The sequence below is a fragment of the Nicotiana attenuata genome, chromosome 8, assembly GCF_001879085.1.
Source record: "Nicotiana attenuata strain UT chromosome 8, NIATTr2, whole genome shotgun sequence".
In the NCBI taxonomy this organism is placed as follows: Eukaryota; Viridiplantae; Streptophyta; class Magnoliopsida; order Solanales; family Solanaceae; genus Nicotiana; species Nicotiana attenuata.
In genome coordinates this window covers 5,895,930-5,917,710 of record NC_031996.1, presented here as the reverse complement: position 1 = coordinate 5,917,710, position 21,781 = coordinate 5,895,930, and the positions used below count along the sequence as shown (strand labels likewise).

Below are 21,781 nucleotides of genomic sequence, written 5' to 3'. Positions count from 1 at the left end.
CTCTCCCGAGATACACTAGCTGGCTTTGTTTATTACAGCTCACTTTAGATTGCACCCAAGGCTTCGTTATCCCTAATCCCGCCTTTAAACCCTCGGTTATTGATCCCTCATATACTTTGGGAGTGGTGTTATTCAACAATTAACTAAATACGCACTCTCTCCCGAGTTATGCACACTAAATAGGCACAACTAATTGAGGATCCTGTCAATTAACTACAATAAGAACGTAGTTGAACAAATAGAGATTAAACCGGGCAAACTATATTAACATAACAAGAAGTTCAACCCTCAATAGGTTCCATCAAAACCCTAGACTAAATATTTAGCTACTCATACTAGTATTCACCATAACAATATTCAAATTCATCACAAATCGTAAAAACAAAAGGAATAAAGAAAGAACTCGATGTTGAATTATCCTCCTTGCCTCTTGCCTCTCCTTTTCTTCCACTAAGCTATGAAAAACTTGATAATCCCTCCTTGGGCGAGCTTGACCTTCTATAGGTTAAGTTAATTTACCTCCAGACTTCCAAGTTTACCCCTGAAAATTAATATTCCGGAACTGGGCTAGCACGGTCGCGCTAGTGGGCGCGCTTATTCCCTACCATTCTGCCTCGACCATTTGGGCTAGCGCGGTCGCGCTAGTGGCCGCGCTAGTCCAGGCCTTCATTTCATCTATTTTTTTTCTCGTCTTCTTGCGTACTCATCTCCTAGGGGTTTTTCTTGCTTCAATGTAGCTCCAATCACACCTTTAAGGCCTCATACAAGCTCCTCACTCCTGCAACGTGTGAAATTCACAATTAGAGCCTATTTTTCATCATTTAACTATATTATAACATTGAAACATAATCAAGCTGGGGCATAAACAACCGCCAAATTACATAAATCTAGCCTATTATCAATAGCTCAACTAAAAGGAGGATATATCAAAAGAGACAAAACAAAAACACATTTCACCAAAGCTCCTTTTCACGCATGATCTTCAACAAAATGGTGAGATAGATGTTCACCAAATCCGTTCAAGTGATAATCTGGCAGATTCATTCACTAAGGCATTGCCAGCATCAACATTTGAGAAGTTGAGGCATAAGATTGGAATGCATCGTCTTCGAGATATCAAATGAAGTTTTCATTAGGGAGAGTATAATACGCGCTGTACTCTTTTTTCCTTAACCAAGATTTTGTCCCAATTGGGTTTTCATGGTAAGGTTTTTAATGAGGCAGCACTCAATGCGTATTACAAGATGTGTATACTCTTTTTCCTTCACTGGGCGTTTTTTCACTAGGTTTTTCCTAGTAAGTTTTTAACGACGCACGCTATCCTTTAGATGAACATCCAAGGAGGAGTGTTATGAATATATTAAGTGGATGTCCATGAATACTCCATACATCCCTATTCCATGGACCATTTGCGTTCGTGTATTTAGTTAAGTCATCACTTAATATTTGTAACCTTTCATGTATCCTATAAATAGGGTATACTTTATCTTATGAATGACACACAAGAAACACACTTGAATAAGATAACTTCTACATTCTCCTCCTACATATATATCTTGTCTCCATTATTCTATTTTGCTCTCATTTCTTAATTAAATTTTAATATTGAGCAAGTAAAACTGTTAGTTTCGGCAAATGATGCAACACATCAAAAAGGAAAAGTCGAATAAATCCTACAGAATCCGAATCGATCCGATCAACGCCCAGCCCATACCCTTGGGTGCTTCTTGTATTCTTTCAATTGAGTTACTTCATGCTCAATCGTTTTGCTCAACGAAAGCTACCTTACTAGAGGCTGCCCTTCTATTTGTACTTCCATTGCTATTTCTGTATCCAAATTTTACTTAGTCGTAATAAAATGGCTAAATTTTAAATAATTATTAAATAGTGACTATTTGTGCACTTCTTCCTAACCAAACTGTTAGAAGCCCAATATTTTCTGAATAAACTAGCCCAGTAGCCCAAAAAGGCGAAGATCCGAGATTCTCATCACTATCGTTTTCTCCTCTGTTTTCCGAGTTTTCCAACTTCCAATGCGCGGCAAACCCTAATCCTCAGCTTTGGGTAAAACTCCATTTCTTCACGCTTATGAACTGCTAACATTCCCACTGCTAAATCTTTGCTAGCAAATAAATGAATTTTAATTTATTTTTTTATTGAATTCGAAGTGCTGTAATGTGTTTTTTTATTCAATACAAATTGCGTATTTTTTGAATTATATACTTATGGTTCTGTCTCTAGAAGCTCAAATTGGAACTTTTTTTCGTTCGGATCAGTAAATGCTGCGCTGTAACAGCATGTGTTTGCCATTTGATAATTGTCAACCCCTGAGGTTGTAATTTTTCAACCAGCAGAACAAGGTTAATGTACGGAATTACCTCTAAACTACTCTTTGACTGGATATGAAGCTTAAAATGTTAATTTGACTTGTATGCTTTATCAGTGATAGGACAATTTTTATTTATTAAAAATGTAGCTTCTTATGGGAAAATATCGAACTAAGTATAAAGTTTGAAGCTTGAAACTAGTGAAAGTTACTTATAATAATATTATTAGTTTGTTGGAAACGGAGAGTATTGAAACATAAGGAGTATTATATTTCTTAGGATATGAAAGCATATTGTGCAGAATGTATTTGTATATGTGTTAGTTCTTTCACAATCTTTAGTATTGTTAAAGAAGTGGCGATTTTGTTGTTTATTTGCTTGAAATGGACAAGATGACTGAAAGAGTGATGAATTTTATATTTTTCATCGAATAATTTTGATTCGGTTTTGCTTATGGTGTTTTCTGGAGGATTAATCCTATGTTTTTTTTTTTGTAGTTTTTGCGTCAGAAGATTCATCTGTCAATTTGACCTCTATAATGGGGCGCAGTGACTCTAGATCACCTGCCAGGGATCGTGGATCTACTCGTAAGAGGAGCCCTTCACGGAGGGAAAAGTCACCTGCTCGGAAAAAGAGTTCACATTCTGCTAGTTCAGCTGTAGCAGAGAAGCCTTCAAGCCGTAATAGGTCCCCGAGACGTCCAAGGTCAAGATCTCCTGTTCCTATTTCATCTGGAAGGGAGAGGCCTTCTAGTCGTGATAGGTCCCCAAAACGTAGAAAATCAATCTCCCCTGCATCTCACTCCCCAATCAGAGAGAAACCCTCAAGTCGCACAAAGTCTCCAAAACGAGCTAAGTCAAGGTCTCCTGATTCGAGTTTGTTACAGGTAGAGAAGTCTTCAGGCCGGGCCAGGTCCCCCAGACGTGCCAAGTTGCAGTCTCCTGAATCTCGCTCACCCTCACCACGAACAAAAAGGCTAAGGAGACCAGAACGAGAGACTGAAGAAAAATTGAGGGAGCGGGAGCCTGAGAAAAATCATGGTAGAGCTAGTGATAGGGATACACATAGGAAAAAGGGTTCCGACAGAATGGTATCTGAATCTCGCTCGCCCTCACCACGAACAAAAAGACTAAAGAGAGTAGAACGAGAGACTGAAGAAAAGCCGAGGGAGCGGGAGCCTGAGAAAAATCATGGTAGAGCTAGTGATAGGGCAACACATAGGGAGAAGGATTCTGACAGAACAGTGCCTGAATCCCGCTCACCCTCACCACGAACAAAAAGGCTAAGGAGAGCAGAACGAGAGACCAAAGAAAAGTCAACGGAGCGGGAGCCTGAGAAAAATCATGGTAGATCTAGTGAAAGGGCTACACACAGGGAAAGGGATTCTGACAGAATGGTGCAAAATGAAAGGAGAGAGAAAAGATCAGGAAAGGATGCACTGGATAATGGATCTTCTAAGTCAAGAAATGGTCGATCAGCTTCACCTTCAGAACGTCAGCATAGGAGTCGTCACAGATCAAGATCACCTGCAGCAGCGGGTAGTAGAGAACGCGATGAGGTGTCTGGTGATATTCGATCACATTAAGTGACCTTTAGCATTATTTGAAACAAATGATGTCATTTCTCCTGCCTATGACAAACCTTAAAACGTATATTGCTCCTTGACAAATTCGCCACTGAGTTTTCCTTTCCTTTTATTTATTTCCCGTTATGGACTGGGGAAGCAGGGTAATAATGAAAGATGATTTATTAAGAATGGTAACATTAATAATGAAAGATGTAAACCAAGAAGACATGGTTGATATCCGCTTATCTTCTTAAGGTTCTAGCGGAATGCTGACTCCAGAACAAAGATTTTTAGCTCCCCCCCCCCCCCCCCTCTCTTCCTTTCTCGAGTACGTAAATAAACAGTCATTTTGCTTACTTTTTGTGGTTGATTCTTATGGAAATCCTTGCATAAGATGCTCTTCTTACAATTTGCAGAACAGCTTTAGTAGTTTGACCTATTAATTTTATGGTCAGGCAAATTCATTCAAATTGGATGAGATGTGATAAAAACTGTAATTGCATCCCTGAACAAAATAGCAAAGAAAATCTGTAGATTTGAATTGCAATAAAACACCATCTCTAATTTCTTACAACTTTATCGAGGTGTACACAGTAAAAATCTCCTATACAACTTCAGGAGAGATTTATCATATAATTGCTGCATCCATAATCGAATAATTTGCACCTTGCTTTAGTTTTAAAGTTGTTGTTTTTTGTTTACTTCTGTCAGGACTTTTGCTTTTCCATGCAGTTTTCTATGCTGATATCAGTTGCTGGTTAACTGAATGCTATAATTCACAGCTCATATTGGGTGCTTATGTTTTACAGGTGACAAACTCAAGGAGAGGTGAACACAGGTGAGTTGCTGAATTTGAACGTTCTGGAGTAAATTGCTATCATTCTCATGCTTGTTTGAGCAATATGGTTTAGACTTCCTCCCTTCTGTCCCTTTTATGAATAGATTAAATTGTGCTTGGACATCAAGGAGTTAGCTTGGCTACAATTACATTTGTTCTAATAGAAAAAAGGTTAATTTAATTGTTGCATGTCTACAAGGTTTGTCTGGAGGAGAAAGCATCACAATTACATCTTAGATAAATTTGCATTCTCTAATGAATTTAACTTTTGAATCCTGGTGAATCGTGCATATATTAGCATCATGTCTACAGATATTCCAAACATACTGGAATGTTACATTTTTTGATAAGGCAAACATTTTATTAGCAATTGGGAGATACCCAGTAGACAAGCCATATACCAAAAGAAGAGAACGTACACCAAAATATGGTTCTCAACAAAAGAGATCCAATCCTCTATACAAATATGGATCTCACGAGTACACCAAAAGAAACAATAAACAGAAGGCTATTTTATAATTCTACAAAATCTTGTTCCACCCCTTCAAATGCCCTCCTATTTCTCTCATTCCAAATAACCCAGGTGATTGCTAATTGGGCCACACATCATGCCCTTGGACTTATCCTCCCCCTCCTGTGAGCTTAGCTATGCAACACCTCCTTTACTATTCTTGGCATCACCCATTGCGTCCCAAACAAATTAAAGACCACCCTCTACAACTGGTTAGCCACCTGACAATGCAACGAGGAATGTTACGTTGTAGAAAGCTTAACACGAGTCCTAACGGAAAGGAGTTTAAATATATGTACTAGGCCGTTTAACAATGGAAATTTGGGCAGTAAATCTCAGGGTCCTATGTTTTCCTGTTGTACTGCTGATGCACAGTAGTAACTTGTTATTATGTAAACATATATTATGCACTAATCTCTAAGCTCAGTACTCATTACATTTTCCTTGAAATTGATTCTCATTACTTTTTGATTTATTACTTTACTCCATGGAAGTATATGGATATTGATGCTAACATTTGCTTAAAATACCGTGTTTAGTGGAACAACATAGTCATTGTGTTGTATGGATGCTGTTGCTTATTGCTGAATTTTAATCTCTCTTTTAGCTGGTGCAAAACTTTCTAATGCGTAAATATTTGATTTTTCTCTCCTGATGTGCTTGCATATAGACTTGAATTTTTATGAAAAGTATATAGGCTTGAATTACTAATAAGTATTCCTTTGCTTGGGCAGGAATGGTGATGATGACTCCTTATCTAAAATGCAGGCGGCCGAGGAGGCTTTGGAGGCTAAAAATAAAGTATTATTTCTTTTCCAAATTACCTTGAGTTGCATTCCATTAATTTAGACCCGAGGTTTCCTTTATTTTTGTTTTAAATTACAGTAGAAAGTTTTTTCCTACTTGATGTTGGGGTGAGGATGATCTGTGTTTATTTTCACTTTAACTGATTGTTATTATGCAGATGTGTGGATCTTCGGTACCTTCTGATTAGTAGCTTTATTATTTGATAGTACTAACATAATTGTTTGGTACTATGATGTATAGGACAAGCCTTCGTTTGAGCTCTCTGGAAAGCTTGCAGCAGAAACTAATCGAGTAAGAGGTCAGTGACTCAAGTTGCTTAAGGATTACACTTGATGAAAGTTTACATTCTTAATACAGTCACTTCTTTTTGATAAGGAAATTTCAGTCACTTCTTTTGCAAGTTATATTGTCTTTCTCTCCCGAGAGTTAGTACACTTCAAACTTTCAGTGGATTTTTGGGTAATCTGCCCATCAAGCTTATTCTGTAATTTTATAAAAAAGTCTTCGAGTTCATCATTCAATTATTACTGCTGTTAAAACCACTCCACCTTAAATGGCTTCATGGCTTTGGCAGAACATGTTCTGGACTGAACGGAAATTATTTTGATCTGCTCATTTTTCGTAAGCAAAGTTCTTTTATGTTCCACAAAGTCATTATTTGCTGCCTGGAGTGGCTGGTCGTGTTCAAAACATGGTTTTCTTGGGCGTAAAAACCATATTGTTTTTGACAGAAAATCCATCCAGAATCTCAAGTATCTTATCTTTAAGTTTGAGCAGTGGTGTTGGCACTAAACTGCATAACCTTGATGTATACCTTGCTGCCAAGAAATTACTGAAACCCAAAGCTAGATTTTGAGGTATAGATGAAACTGGATCAAGTGAGCCTGTGAGGTTCTCGAGCTTGCGTTGCCCTAGGTCTTCTCAGCTTGTAACATTCTGAGCTTGATCGCCTCAGAAACTAATACAGTTTATTGATTGTCCATATTTCTGGTAACAAGATGTTAAGTGTTAACATATGCTGTGGATATCTTCGAACAGAAATGGTAGAGAAGGAAATGAATAACTTGTTGACTATAGGAGACTTTGCCCTATGTTCTAGCATGAGAGGACAAAGAGAGCATATCTTGGTCTTGCGTTTGTCAACTAACAAAGAGAATAAGCCTCTGTATTGTATCTGCCTTACCTCATTGTGTGGTGTTTCATGCCAGGTATAACGCTTCTGTTCAATGAGCCACCAGATGCTAGAAAACCCGACATAAGATGGCGCTTGTATGTTTTTAAGGGTGGTGAAGTCCTCAATGGTACATTTGCTGGATCCTTCTACTTATTCATTCTTTATGTTTCTTTTGAATTGCTCCATACGTGGCTCCATTTATTTTTTTGTTATTTTATTTTAGTGTGACTTGTAATACTCAAAATTTAACAAACGTATTCTATGTGCCTTCTTAAATTGCAGTGTCAATCTGCCAATAATTAGCATGTTGTATTCCTTTTTATTTATTTAATCACAGTGTTGAGACGACCTGCTTCTTGGGATGCATTATATGTATCATTTGCACCTACCAAGTACGCGTGCATTCCTTTTCTTTTGGGGGGATGCTGTGTACATATCATTCACATCTGCCTACTGATATGTCTTTATTCGTTGTAATGTGGTTAGTAGAAATTAACCCTCAGGGGTTGGCCTGGTGGCAATTGACTTGAGCCTTAGGGTTTGCTCCCTTTCAAGGTCTCAAGTTCGAAACCCACTGGGTGCAAACAATTTTTGAGGGCCATCGGACTGGGTAAAACCTGAATTAACCGTGGTGCACTTGCGGGAAACTCCTTGCCGAGGGCCTGTGCACCCCCGGGATTAGTCGGGGCTCTTAGAGACTCGGACACCCGGTGCAAATCAAAAAAAATGTGGTTAGTAGAAATCATAATCCGTGGATGGCATCCATTACACATGATTCTGCTATTTAAGTGGTAAACTTAGTTCAAGTTTAATGTCCTATCTGACTTTTGTTTTCCTTTAAAGATGAAATATGGCAGAACCACGTGAGATTCACAGCAGTTTAACGAAACTAAATGGTCCTCCTCTTAGCTTGTAAAATTCCATGAAACCTGTATTCGCTACGAGTCGCGTAAGATGGTATTCAATTTGAGAATAATTTGACTCAATTACTCTGATGTCTTATTTTGTAGGGTTTTCTTGTATTTTTCAGTTGATTCATGCATTTTATCCAATTCTGTAATATGTCTAAGGTCGTGACTTTCTATTATCTAACAATTTTCCATTCTTTGAGAAACAAGGGTAGAGAAAAAACTCAGAAAGTCCTTATTATAACACCATAAAAAGCTTTGCTAAACTCGAGCCACGTGTTAAAGTAGAGGGGTAGTTTCTCATTTCTTAAACTAGATGAGAGTGTGACGGGGTCACTTAGTAACTACAGGAGAGGTATGTCTAGTTGACCCTAAAATGTTGGCTGCACATGTTTCATTGAGCCGGAAAATATACGGCTTTTGATACATGGATGTTAGTGTGCGGGTGGGTGTCTTTGAACTTTTAATTTAAATTGTTGAAGTGGATTTTGGCACGATTATCCTTAATGGTAATGGAAAATGATCTATGTAATGTGTTTTTCATATGTTATAGAGCCTCTGTATGTTCATCGCCAAAGTTGTTATCTTTTTGGGAGAGAAAGGAGGGTTGCAGACATTCCTACGGATCACCCATCTTGCAGCAAGCAACATGCTGTCCTCCAGTACAGGTACAATATAATCTCAAGTACTAGTTCAGCTTCAATATTTGATAGTTTATTTGATTTTAGTATTTTGGTTATTTGCTTTATAGGCAAGTTGAGAAAGACAACCCTGATGGTACTTCATCGAAGCAAGTAAGGTGCGACTATAGCTGTCAGTTGTTTGGTAAAAGTTTGTGACATATATCTTTATATATACCTTACTTACAATTGTCTGTTTAATGGGTCTATAGGCCATACGTAATGGATCTTGGAAGCACTAATGGTACTTTCATTAATGTGAGTCGTGATTTGCATTTCTAGTCTCTTCCTGTATAGATTATGTAGATGCTATGATTGGTTTCCCTATGGTTTGATGACATTCACTTGCGTGCAGGAAAATCGGATTGAGCCCCAGAGATACTATGAGCTATTAGAAAAGGATACACTTAAGTTTGGTAATAGTAGGTAAGTTGCTTTCATTAAATGTAACAATTTGCTTGAATCTACAGTATCTTTTTTATCTTATGAAAATTGCGATAGTTTGAATAAGACTATTCCATGAGCTATACTTATAGTTTTTTTGTTCCTTCTTTCCCCCTCCCCCCCCCCCCCCCCTTATCTTTGCGGTTTTAATGTAGAATCCCTGTTTTTGCTTGCTTCATCTCATATCTACAATTCCTATCAAGATCATCTACTCCAATTGCTAATTTTATCGTACATGCAATTTCTTGCACAACTTAACATGATCTTTGAGTTGATTATAGCAGTTTGAATTAGCTTTTGTTTTCTGTTATTCTTTCATTTACACTCGCTTTGCCTTTAGGAGCTTGCGCTTGTTAGTTCTGAATTATCTGTATCTTAAAGGTGATTTTAAGGGGATTTTTTTAGATACTCCCTTGGGACATTTTGCATTAATACTTTGACTGGAAAATTTGCAGCCGGGAGTATGTGCTGCTTCACGAGAATTCAGCATGATGAGTCTCTAAAATGGTCGACAGAGGTGTCATTTGCATTGATTGGCTTTGACGTCGGAAGCTTTATCAGAAGATCAAATATTTGCTGTACCAAGTTACTAGCAGGATAGCCGTTGTAAGTGCTTAGCCGAAATCGTGTAATGTGGTAGAGATTTGGGCATTGCTTGCAAAGTTTTTCACTGCTAATGAAAATTTTGGTTTATGCATCAGTGATTTATCCTCCAGTTTGTTTATAAGCTCTTTGTCCCCTATATATGGGATATGTAATTGTTCATTAGGTCTTAACTTGTGAATGTGCTCACACATTTCTTCTAATTATTGAATGTTTCTCTTTGTCTTCTTCCACTTCTTTGTTATAGCAATTGAATCTAATGAATTCGGGTAGTCGATTAAGTTTATCCATCATGAAAATGGCATATTTTAGTCTCTTTTTCTTCTGCTATCCTACTACAAACTATTCAAATACATGAAATTCCAAAATTCCAACAATAGATAACAGAGTTGTTAGGACCATCAACTTCCAATAAACAGTTTGTAGTAGAACATCTCTGAATTTCATTAAATTTTTCCATTTGTTTTTCTAGGATATACCTTCAACTTTTCAACTCCACATATATGTTATCTGTACACATTTAGTATGAAAAACAAAAGGAAGAATCCCCTTTGGTAAAAATTTGAAATGACATATTAAAGGTTAAAAGAAACACTGTTTCTTCTCATTTTTCTACCTTCTTTTTTCACCCTTGATTTTTATTAGGCAAAGAAAGGGATCTTGAGTGAGGATGAGATCACTATTTACAACAACAACAAATCCTGTGAAATTACAGTAGTGACGTCTGGGGAGGGTAGTGCGTACACAGACCTTACCCTACCCTAGGAAGATAAAGAGGTTGTTTTCGATGGGCCCTTGGCTAGAGATTACTATTTACAAATAACATAATGATATTTGTAAAGGTAGAGGTGAAAGATAAGTCCTATAAAACATCTATAAAACCGGCAATGCTATATGATACTGAATGATATTGGGGACGGTCGAGGTGAAAGGTAAATTCTATAGAGCTAGTGTCCGTCAGAATTTCTAGAAATCAATAATGGGCTCACCAATGGTGACATTTCTTTGGAGAGTCCAAGGCAAATTAAATAGCTTGGCCATAATGAATTTGAAGATCTTATTCACATTGATATTATGTGTTGCACTTGAGAAGAAGAGAGTTGCTTTCATTGCCTTTGCATATGCCCTTGCCTGCAAATTAACGCAATACAAGTTTCTTAATAAACATTCCAAAATTTAGATTACCATAAACTTCATTCATAAATAGTTATTACATGCTAAACAACACTTGTAATCAAGGGCGGAGCCAAAAATTATTTTAGGTTATAGCTTCAAATGTCAGAAGGGGAGCCTTGGAGAAACAGTAAAGTTGTCTCCGTATGATTTATAGGTCATGAGTTTGAGCCGTAAAAGCAGCCATTAATACTTACATTAGGGTAGGATGTCTACATCACACCTTTCGGGTGCTGCCCTTCCTCGGATCTTGCGTACTAAGAAGCTTTGTGCATCGGGCTACTTTGCCCCGGTTCAAATGTTAAGTGTGAAGTTCCAATATTTTTTTGAATCCCCTAATGTAAATGCTTGACAATGTTAGAATAATTAATACTTTCTCCGGTTCATATTAAGTGACTTGTTGGACTCTATATTTTGGTCCATAATAAATGTCTTTTTATATAATCAAGAAAGGATTAACTCTGTTTTTCTAGAATTTGCCCTTATTTATATAACCCAATGTGTGAAGGTAACAATATGCAAATTTTAATTAAGGGTAGTCAAAATACTTTTATTTCTTTAGGAGTTAGTATTTCTTAAGTAGTGTGTCAAAGGCTAAAAAGTCACTTTTTGTGAACCGAAAGAAGTACTAATAAGCTTTTTTTTTTGGGTTTTCCACCTGGTGTCTGGTACCCATATTGGGGTCCGATTAAATCCAGATTCGCTCCGGGATATCCCACATTAGGCTATATCCATGGACTCGAACCCGAGACCTCTGGTTAAGGATGGAACGGTACTTACCACTCTACTACCACCCTTGTCGGTGCAGTACTAATAAGTAACTATAACTTAAATCCTATACAAAGGAGAAGTTTTATTTCTCCTATTAGTGTTGAATAGTAAAGTGATATAATAATTGCTTTGTTAATAAATGCAAGTGTTATCCTAATCTTTTTCAGTTTGTGCTTATCTATCACGCCAATGTGGAAAGGTAGGAAAAGAAAAATATTTGACGTTTGTCTTTTCATTTCTAGACTTTACTCACTTGTTTTAGTTTGGTCATTCTTTACTTTTCTATGTTGACGTTTAAAGACCAACTTCCTATCCTTAACAGAAAAAGAGAAAGAGACAGAAAGATAGAGAGGGACAGAAAGAGTAAATGAAGACATTATTACACCCTCGGTCATATTGACAGTCGTGGTTATTAAACATAATTATCTCAAAAATTATTTTAGTAATTGGTAAAGTTACTGTCATGTAACCAGAACGTTACGGGTTCAAGCCGTAAAAACAACATCTTACAGAAATGCAGGGTAAGGTTGCATACAATAGACCCTTGTGGTCCGGCCCTTCCCCGGACCCCGCACATAGCGGGAGCTTAGTGCACCAGGCTACCTTTTTTTAAGAAGTTCAAGACAAAACGGATTTTTTTTTAACCCTTAGTAATAATTGTTCTTGAAGATGGAGATAACACATAAATAGAATAAATATTTAATAAGGGAGATTATATCTTATGACATAAATAACGGTAGAATAGTCCAATCCCTTTCCTAATTAATATTCCTTAAGGGACGTGTAAAAGAGAAATACGACACATAATATAAGACAGAGGGAGTATCTATTTAATTTTTCATTCGGTATTTGGTAGTTGTATTAGGACATCGACTTATTCGAATTCGCATCACGTAAAGCTTATTAAAGAAGAAAACACTCTCTTCCAAAAAAAATTACGTGACTCATAACTCAAACCCGGGAGCTTTAATTAAGTGTAAAGAGATCCTATCCTTCCCACCACAATTCTTAAGAAGTATCTGGCGTTCACGAAGGATCTGGGAATAGAGGTGATTTCTAGTATTGAACCCATTATATTTCTAAAATTATAGGTTCAGATCTACTCGTTATAACAATTTTAGTAAATTTTTGCACATAAATTTATGTTCCACGTCAAAAGTTATGAGTTCAATTGAATATATCGGTGTTATGCTACATCCACCCCTCGGAAGGACTGCACCCCAAAGGAGAGTAATGTAGGCAGCCTACCCTGATACAAGCATCAATGGCTGATTCAATGGCTCGAACCCCTGACTTATAAGTCACATGGGGACAACTTAACCGTTGTTCCAAGATTCCCTTCCCCACCACAATTCTTAATAATTTCTTTTTTTTTATTTGGTATAGTAAAGAAAAGAACATTAAATGAACTTGTTCTTTGATAGTTTCACACGTCAAAGGACTTTTTCTTTCTCCCTTTTAACTTTTTTTTCTTGGTTTTGATTGATCACACGATGAGTATGACTCTGTCACCCCCAAATAATGCACGATTTTCAGGAAATAAAGTTTAAAGTGGTAAAAGAGTTGCCCATTTAAAACCAGTTTCTCAATTTAGAGCACACAATTTTTCCAACTCACACAATAAAAATAGCAAGATGAGAAAGAAAGGTTTTTATCGCGACGAACCAATGAATACATGACACATGTCTTTATATGTATTTTTATCATTAAATTATAGTTATTTATGATTTAACCATAATAAATTAATAAGTATAGCTACCTGCAACCTGCACCTTTTATCTCACTTTGGTTAAAAAAGAGTGCAATATATTAGCCATTTTAAAGAACCAAGAATCATTATTTTTTTTGTCTTTTCCAATTCAACTCTTACAACTTATTTATGGGTCATTTATTTGAGAATAAATTATACTGAAATTATAAAGTAAAAATTTTAATACGAGATTAGAATTATTATAAGAGGATATCCCATAATGTTATTGAATGATGATCTTAGTGAGTGCGTTAAAACCTTAAAACGACATAAAAGGATTGAAGTCCAATATATTAGTCATTTTAAAGAACAAAAAATCATAATTTTTTTTTGTATGAACTCTCAAAAGTTCCTGCAGTAGTCGTGTCAGATCTTTCAAAAATACATTATTTTTTGAAGGATCATACACGCATCCCATGATATTTTTAGAAAGTTCGAACAAACATACGATCAGCCCCAAAAATTAAAAAATAAATAAATAAGAAATGACTTTACTAAGTGCAACATTTATGGAAGTGGTACCTGAGTGACAACAGACCATTGAATATCTAGTGGAAGCTGGACAAAATCATCAAACTTGGTCCCAATTAGTATTGGAATAGCAGTCTGCAATTGCCCAACACAAACAAAAAGAAAGGATTAGATATTTAACAAATTGAACCTCAACTATTTAAAACTTTCGAAGTGAGCCTTGGAGCAACGGTAAAGTTATTTTGGTGTGATTTATAGGTTACGGACTTGAGCCGTAGAAGTAGCCACTAAATACTTGCATTAAGGTAGCCTGTCTACGGAGGGTAGCCTTGGCGCAACCGGTAAAGTTGCTGCCATGTGACCAGGAGCTCACGAGTTCGAGCCGTGGAAACAGCCTCATGCAGAAATGTAGGGTAAGGCGCCGTACAATAGACCCTTGTGGTCCGGCCCTTCCCCAGACCCTACGCATAGCGAGAGCTTAGTATATCGCGCTGACCTTTTTTTATATTTAAAGATAGGGTGTTTACATCACACCCGTGGGAGTGCAGCCCTTTCACGAACCCTGCATAAACACCGGATATTTTATGCAATGAGGCTTTGAAGTAGTTCTGTAATTATTGCCATTAAATTTTCTACTTTTTCCTCTAAAAGAATGAAAGTAGTTACAACCACTGCTCTTATTCTTTCAGGCCATTCTAGCCTTTTTTTAATCTGTCATTGAAGTCTCAACTACTGTATTTATATTCTTGTTACTATTTCATTGTTTGGTGAAAGAAACTGCTACTGCCTTTTTTTTTTTTTTTTTTTTTGCGATGGTGGTGTCCGGACTAATTTGTGTATATCTCAATTATTTTACTCGAATACCTATTATTTCCTCATATTTTCCTATTTTTTTTTCTTATAACAATGGTTTTCGGCTAGCTAGCACATACCTCAATATTCCACCGGATACCTGTTACCTTTCACCAGCACAATTATCATATCCTAATTTTTATTGCTTTTTTACGACGATGGTGTCCGAACTTAATTTGCGCGCATCTCAACTATTTTACTCGGGTACCTGCTATCTCCCACTAATACAGTTACTAGATTCCATTTTCCTAATTTTTTTTCTAGAGTAGTGTCCGGCCAGCTTGCGCACTCCTCGACTATTTCACCGGATACCTGCTACCTTCTTTATTCCTCGACTATTTCACCGGGTACCTACTACCTCCCAGGCTCCCACTAGTACAATTATCAAGTCTCAATTTTCCTAGTTTTTTTAACTCCTGACCAGCTTACGCACATCTCGTCGGCTATTTCACCGGATACCTGCTACCTTCTTATTCCTCGACTATTTCACCGGGTACCTACTACCTCCCAGGCTCCCACTAGTACAATTATCAAGTCCCAATTTTCCTAGTTTTTCAACTCCTGACCAGCTTACGCACATCTCGTCGACTATTTCACCAATTACCTGCTAGATCCCACCAGTATAATTATCAGTCCCAATTTTCCTAGTTTTTTTTTAACTCCTGACCAGCTTACGCACACGTCGAGTATTTCATTAGGTACCTGCTACCTCCCACCAACAATAGTATCAGGTCCCATTTTTTCTAGCTTTATTCATCACTAAGAAAAGAGAATAAATTCATGACCTAAAAAGTCTTTCTTCTATTCAATAAAACAACAGTAATGTGAAATAGAAGCAAAGTTTCGCACCTGATTCCACTTTCTTGCTTCACTGTACCAATCTATTACACTGCAATTACAAAAAAGGAAAAAAGTTTTTATTTTTTTATTTAATTAAGGAAAAAGTGTGAAAACCGTGTTATTCCCTGCTTTTTAAAAGATTATTATGGGAAATAATTGAGAAAAGAATGATTAAAAAAAAAAACATACTTGTTTAAAGTACTTCTACTAGTGAGATCAAACATGAAGAGAATTGCAACTGAATTTTTACAAGCAATTGGAATTTGATCATATGAACTATGGTCACCTGTATTAAAAAAAAAAATCAATTAAATCATAATAATTACCTACTCAAAATTGGCCTACAGGAAAATATATAAAAAGGAATTAGAAAGAAATTAATGGAAATATACCTCCAACATCCCATATTCTAAAAGCAATTCTTGCACCTCGTACAATTAATGTTTTATCCATTAAATTTAATCCCTTCATCTCCAAACACATGTTTTCTTGTTCATCTCCCACATACTTTATCTAAAATAATTTTTTCCAAAATAAAAAAAAAATGAAGAAAAAGAAAAAGAAAATCATTAGTTTCCATGTATATCAAGAATAAAACAAGTTATAAAAGAACTATATAAGGATATGGTGGAATGTAAGAGATCACTCTATTCTTAACCAGCGGTTTCAGGTTCGAGTCCCCTTAAACATCAGTAAAAAGGGGTCGCAGCAACCAAGTCAACGAGATTGTTTACAAAAAACACATGTCTCTATAAAGTAGTAAGACCATATAGGCAGTAGAGGCGGACCCAGGATTTCAAGCTTATGGATTCGAAATTTTACGCTTGAAGTTACTGGATTCTATATTAATAATTTATACATATTCAATGGAATTTTTAAGACAAATACAGAGTTCGAACTAAAGCTGTTGGGTTCAGCCGAATCTGCTCCCAGCACTCTAGCTCCGCTCCTAATAGGCAGGAGCGGAGCTTGTCTTGAGATTGCGATCAAGCAAAACCAGTAGCTTTGGTTCAAACCTATATTTATCTTAAGAAATCCATTGTTCTAAAATTTTCACTAACTTAAAATGATTGGAATTTCGAACCCGTAAGCTTGAAGGATTAGATAAAACAAGTTATAGAAGAAGAGATTAATTCAATTAATTATAAAACTTACCACAAAACTTGTTTTCCCAATCTGGCAATCACCCAAAATACTAATCTTCAATGCAACTAAATCTGAATCACTATCATATCCACTAATTAATGTTTCATCTGATGATTCCACAGCTAATAATTCCTCAGAAAATTTTGTAGACAATCTTCTGTACGTTACTGAATTTCCAGTTGAACAAACCATAATTCTTTCCCAAATGAACCTTAAAAACTTTCTAAATATAGAAACTTTTTCAACTATTTTCCACCTTATAGTATTAACTTGAACAACTTTCCGGCAAAGCTGATGGTGATTCATCTTTAACCAGACGTCTCGAGTGGAGCATGAAAAAAAGGAGAAATTCTTGATACGGACCGCTTCTCTTAAATGGGAATGGACGGGAGTAGGGGACGGTCCTACGTGCAACACAGGCAACAACAACACCGGCTCTATGAAGTCAGAATCGATCTTTCTGTTGACGTTTCCAAGTCATGATCATGATAACAACACGAATCTAAATTAATCGGGTCAGTCATTTTTCTAGTGAATTTTTCATGAATATTTTGAGGAGGAAGAAGAAGTGTATACGAGAGCTTTGGTTTTCAAGATTCTCGTGCTTAATTTTGGCCTTTTTTCTGGGGTGGAGGGGGCGGGGGGCGGGGGGGGGGGGGGTTTGGTCGTTTTGAAGAACGTTTACGGACCAAACCAAAGTTTGGAAGGTGCGTTCGTTGTTTTGAGATTCGTGTGTTAGACAGTTGACCGGTGGTATATATATTTATTAAAATGACGAAAAAGTCCTTACGATCTTTTGGTTTATAGCAAAATACATAATTTATCCATCAACCTTGCACAGAAATCTCTGTTACACACCTCTGTTTCACGGAAAATCTTTTACACACTCAACCTTTTAAATTGAAACAGATGGAGTACAATTTATATGGATAGAGTTCGAGATTTGACAATATTGATCAGGTAGCAGAGACGAATTGATCCATTTTAATGTATTCTTGCATAGTTTTGGTCCTCTAAGTTTACAAAAACTAAGCACTTTTAGCTTCCTCCAAATATTTAACAAGCTCTAATTGTTAGATTTCGAAAAATTGTGCAAAAAGAGATTTAACTCGATACACCAAAAAGCCCCGTTAAATCCTCGAACTCGAAACATAAAAAACTGCAGTGGACACCAGAAATAGATAAAACTGTAACAAAAATTGAAGTCGCACCAAAATCTATAAATAAACAAAAATAAATAACAAAAACTGAGCCTCAAAATGTGATTTTATATTAAATTTTCTGTTATAGTTTTTGTTAATTCTAATAATCAAAATTTGTTAAATATTTAACTAAGACTAAAGTGCCCACTTTTAATAAATTTAAAGGACTAAAACAACTCAAAAATATATTTAAAGGACCATTTTAAATGTACCTCCAAAAGACATTTTCTTCAACTAAGGGCACTATGGTAAATCCAATGAGTAATTGGATAAGATGCACAATAGATCTCTGATTGGGGAGTATATATAAAAGGCACAGGCATCTCGTGAGGAAGGTGTCTCCTAGATGGGAACACAATTTTTTGATTGGCGTACACAGCGTGAATCTAGATTAGTCGAGCCCAAAATGAATACTGAACACCGAATCTATCTATCATACTATATTAAAAATATACAACTTTTTAGCAAAATGTGATTACCTTTTTTGTTCTTTAAAAATAAATTATACATTGAACGAAATTGTAACTTAATTATTTTTTCTAATATTTAAGACTTTGAAAAGCTTGATCAATAACACGTGTAAACAAACAAAAATATTCCCATGCATAAATTATTTGGATATTTTATTTAGAAAAAAATAAATTAGGTAGAAGACGTGATCATGAAGAAAAATGCCACAAGTATGATTGTGAATAAATACAACTGAATTGTGTAATAATTAATTTAACAATCATGATTTTTGTTGGCCTTCATAGGCCCCTTAGGAGGATATTTTTCTTTTTATAGTCCAACGTTTTAATTAGGGGTGTTCAAAATCGAACCAAAATCGAAAATCGAACCGAAACAGAAACTTAATGGCTTATTGTTATCGGGTTAACAGTTTAACGGACGGGGAACAGATTGAACTTTTTTTATTAACGGCTTATCAGTTTGGGGGCGAATTATTCAATTTTCTTAACGGATAATCTGCTATATATAAAATTTATTTTTATCCATGTATATATTAAATAAGCAAAAACCCTTCTTCCTCCAGTACTCTATGAAAGTGAATTAGAATAAAAGAAAGCCAAATAAAAAGAGTCATCTAACTGTGATAAAAGACAGAATTTGCTGTCTGAAACAAGATAACAACACCAGTTACACCTCTACTTCATCAACTTTGCCGGGCTTTAAGGCATCCTAGAATTCAAGACGAACATTTGTTTTAACAACGGCCAATTGAAAATCTTTCACATGGACAAAGGCCAATGTGTATAAACATAAAGACAGATGATTTACCCATCACGATGTCTCTTCTGCTTCGTCCCTCTTAGTACGTCGGCCACCTATTTAAACATACAGAGACTAAATTTTATTTTATTTTGACTGAATTAGGCCGAAAAACCGCCCGATAACCGTCCGATAAGAGCTAAACCGATACCAATCCGCCCGATATCTTATCGGGTGGCTAGCGGATTAATACATTTAAAAGCCGATAACCGATAAGCCAAACCGTTAAGAGTAAATGACCGCCCAGTCCGCGCGATAAGCAGCCCTAGTCTTAATGATTTTAAAAGGGAAAAGTACAGAAATAACCAATTTAAATACAAACTTACTAACCTCTAGCCCAAAATTAGACACTTACCAAAAGTAGCCCAAAATTAGAGATACACGGAAGGAAGGATTCTTCTATCCGAGAATCACGCTAAAGATCTTCCTCCCTTCCCTTTTTTTTCAAGCGTATCAATTTAACAAATCACGATATTCTCTACCTCTGTAAATCACGGCATTCTCTCTCAAAAATTCTCAAAGGAGCTCCAAATTTCACTCAAAATCGATCAATTTCACTATATACCTTCGCAATTTCTGGGTAGATATAGCTTTTGCAATTTCTGTGTAGAAGGAACTACGAACTGCAATCAAAATCAATCAAGGAATTAGTGAGTTTTGACCTAATTTCAGCTACTTCAATGGCGAATTTACCAATTTTTATTCAGTTGGCCGATGGAATGTTGACAACAACTTTGTAGATTATAATGCAGATGCTGTAATAGTTACTCCAAATATAAGTTTTGAAGATTTTGTAGATGTGATTTCGAAACAACTTATGATAGATACTTCATTGAATGATATTGAAATCAAATACACTGTCCAAAACAGTTCTCCACCAATAGTGATACACAATAGTATTGGTGTATCTGTATATCTTGAGCTGAAAAAAAGCTCAGAATTTACAATGTATCCCCTTTGTATAACATCGAGTGAAAAAGATATGGACATGATCTGCTACAATTCCAATTCTGCTGTGATTTCCTCAGAATGTGCACAAAGATCAGTTGTAGAGGAGAGATACAATGGCGATACAATTAAGATAATCGAGTTTGGGGATGGAGAAGACTGGAATGATACAGAATCTGATGAAAATACAATAATAACTGACCCTAATCACATAGATGTAGAAAAAGGTCAAATTTATAAAGAGAAGGCAACGATAATCAAAGTCATGAGGCACTTGGCAGTAAAGGAAAAATTTCAGTTTAAGGTGCATAGATCAAGTGAAAGCAAGTATCAAAATATTTATTGTACAATTATGTATCTCAATGTATAGCGTAGTTGATGTTAGAAGCATAATTATGCAGAAAATAAGTTGTTGCTTGTAAGTATGTGGCTGTACACTTTTAAGTTGTGGTTGTCACCGTCTAGTACTGTATAGTCGTTGTATTATTCATCTAGTATTGTTGATGGCGGTGTGTATCACTATATATGATTGTATTTCATGTCGCTCTGTTTATTGATGGAAAAGTTTATAGTTTTGTCGTAGGTACTGCCTAGTATGCATCAACAACAACTGTGATTGGTATTTTAAGTCTTTGAGCCTGAAAAAAGCAAACGTTTTCAAGGTCAGAAATTTCAGCAAAGTGCACTCATGCCCCCTGAAAGACAGATCTTACGCACAACTTCAAGCTACTGCAAAACTCATCGACAGTCTTCTGATAGACAAGTATAAAGACCCAAACATAATATACACTCCTAATGACATAATTGGAGACATGAACAAGCCGTATGGTCTTCAGATGACATATATGCAATCATGGAGATCGAAAAAATATGCAGTTCAAGTACTGAGAGGGAACCCGAGCGAATCATATGAAAAGCTGCCAAGCTACATTTATATGCTGGTTCTTACAAATCCAATGTCGGTGGTAAGTTTGAAAAAAACAGAGGAAGACTTGTTCATGTATGCTTTCGTTGCACTATATCCGTCTATAAAAGGATGGCAGTATTGCAAACCGGTTGTTGTTGTAGATGGAACCTTTCTTAAATCGGCATATAGAGGAACATTATTGATAGCATCAACACAAGATCCGGCAGGTAATATCCTACCACTCGCATATGCCATAGTAGATTCAGAGAATAATGCTTCTTGGGAGTGGTTTTTTGCGAGATTCAAGGATGCATTTGGGGAAAGGGAGGGAATGTGCATAGTCTCGGACATGCATGAAGGCATTGAAAATGCAGCGGCAACATTGTATCCACAAGTACCTCATTCTGTCTGCATATGGCATCTATGGAATAATGTAAAAAAAAACTACAAAAAAAAAAACTATTTGCTGCTCAAAGACATATTCTTTGCTCTGGCCAAAACATACACAGTTGAGAAGTTTGATTACTACTTGGCAGAGGTAGAGAAAATTTATAAGAGGCTCAAAGATTACTTAATGAATGTTGGGTAAAAAA

The 21,781-nt window shown here is 36.2% G+C and overlaps 3 protein-coding genes across 3 annotated transcripts; 2 read left to right on the top strand and 1 right to left on the bottom strand.

Annotated features, from left to right (window-relative positions):
- On the top strand, window positions 1,957-10,092 carry LOC109230801 (FHA domain-containing protein DDL). The gene is made up of 11 exons (XM_019396239.1): window positions 1,957-2,064; window positions 2,825-3,885; window positions 4,704-4,732; window positions 5,978-6,044; window positions 6,291-6,348; window positions 7,259-7,351; window positions 8,686-8,800; window positions 8,884-8,931; window positions 9,025-9,070; window positions 9,168-9,238; window positions 9,712-10,092. Exons 2-11 carry the CDS (start codon window positions 2,866-2,868, stop codon window positions 9,746-9,748), a joined length of 1,584 nt encoding a protein of 527 aa, XP_019251784.1. The 5' UTR covers window positions 1,957-2,064; window positions 2,825-2,865; the 3' UTR covers window positions 9,749-10,092.
- LOC109230800 (septum-promoting GTP-binding protein 1-like) lies at window positions 10,522-17,498 on the bottom strand. Its single transcript, XM_019396238.1, has 6 exons — window positions 16,872-17,498; window positions 16,109-16,229; window positions 15,906-16,002; window positions 15,726-15,765; window positions 14,076-14,159; window positions 10,522-10,990 (listed from the first exon to the last, which is right to left on the bottom strand). The coding sequence occupies exons 1-6, from the start codon at window positions 17,166-17,168 to the stop codon at window positions 10,826-10,828; spliced, it is 804 nt and encodes a 267-aa protein (XP_019251783.1). The 5' UTR covers window positions 17,169-17,498; the 3' UTR covers window positions 10,522-10,825.
- Window positions 20,316-21,777, top strand: LOC109231454. The gene is made up of 2 exons (XM_019397115.1): window positions 20,316-20,608; window positions 20,865-21,777. Exons 1-2 carry the CDS (start codon window positions 20,316-20,318, stop codon window positions 21,775-21,777), a joined length of 1,206 nt encoding a protein of 401 aa, XP_019252660.1.

Excerpts from the sequence above, each read along its gene's own strand:
- LOC109231454 (XM_019397115.1), top strand. The coding sequence starts at position 20,316 with ATGGACATGATCTGCTACAATTCCAATTCTGCTGTGATTTCCTCAGAA. Across the intron at positions 20,609-20,864 it reads CATAGATCAAGTGAAAGCAA|GTACTGCCTAGTATGCATCA; the intron begins GTATCAAAATAT and ends GTTTTGTCGTAG.
- LOC109230800 (XM_019396238.1), bottom strand. The coding sequence starts at position 17,168 with ATGAATCACCATCAGCTTTGCCGGAAAGTTGTTCAAGTTAATACTATA. Across the intron at positions 14,160-15,725 it reads AAGCAAGAAAGTGGAATCAG|ACTGCTATTCCAATACTAAT; the intron begins GTGCGAAACTTT and ends GGGCAATTGCAG. Across the intron at positions 10,991-14,075 it reads AATGGTCTGTTGTCACTCAG|GCAAGGGCATATGCAAAGGC; the intron begins GTACCACTTCCA and ends GTTAATTTGCAG.
- LOC109230801 (XM_019396239.1), top strand. The coding sequence starts at position 2,866 with ATGGGGCGCAGTGACTCTAGATCACCTGCCAGGGATCGTGGATCTACT. Across the intron at positions 6,045-6,290 it reads CTTTGGAGGCTAAAAATAAA|GACAAGCCTTCGTTTGAGCT; the intron begins GTATTATTTCTT and ends TATGATGTATAG. Across the intron at positions 7,352-8,685 it reads GGGTGGTGAAGTCCTCAATG|AGCCTCTGTATGTTCATCGC; the intron begins GTACATTTGCTG and ends CATATGTTATAG.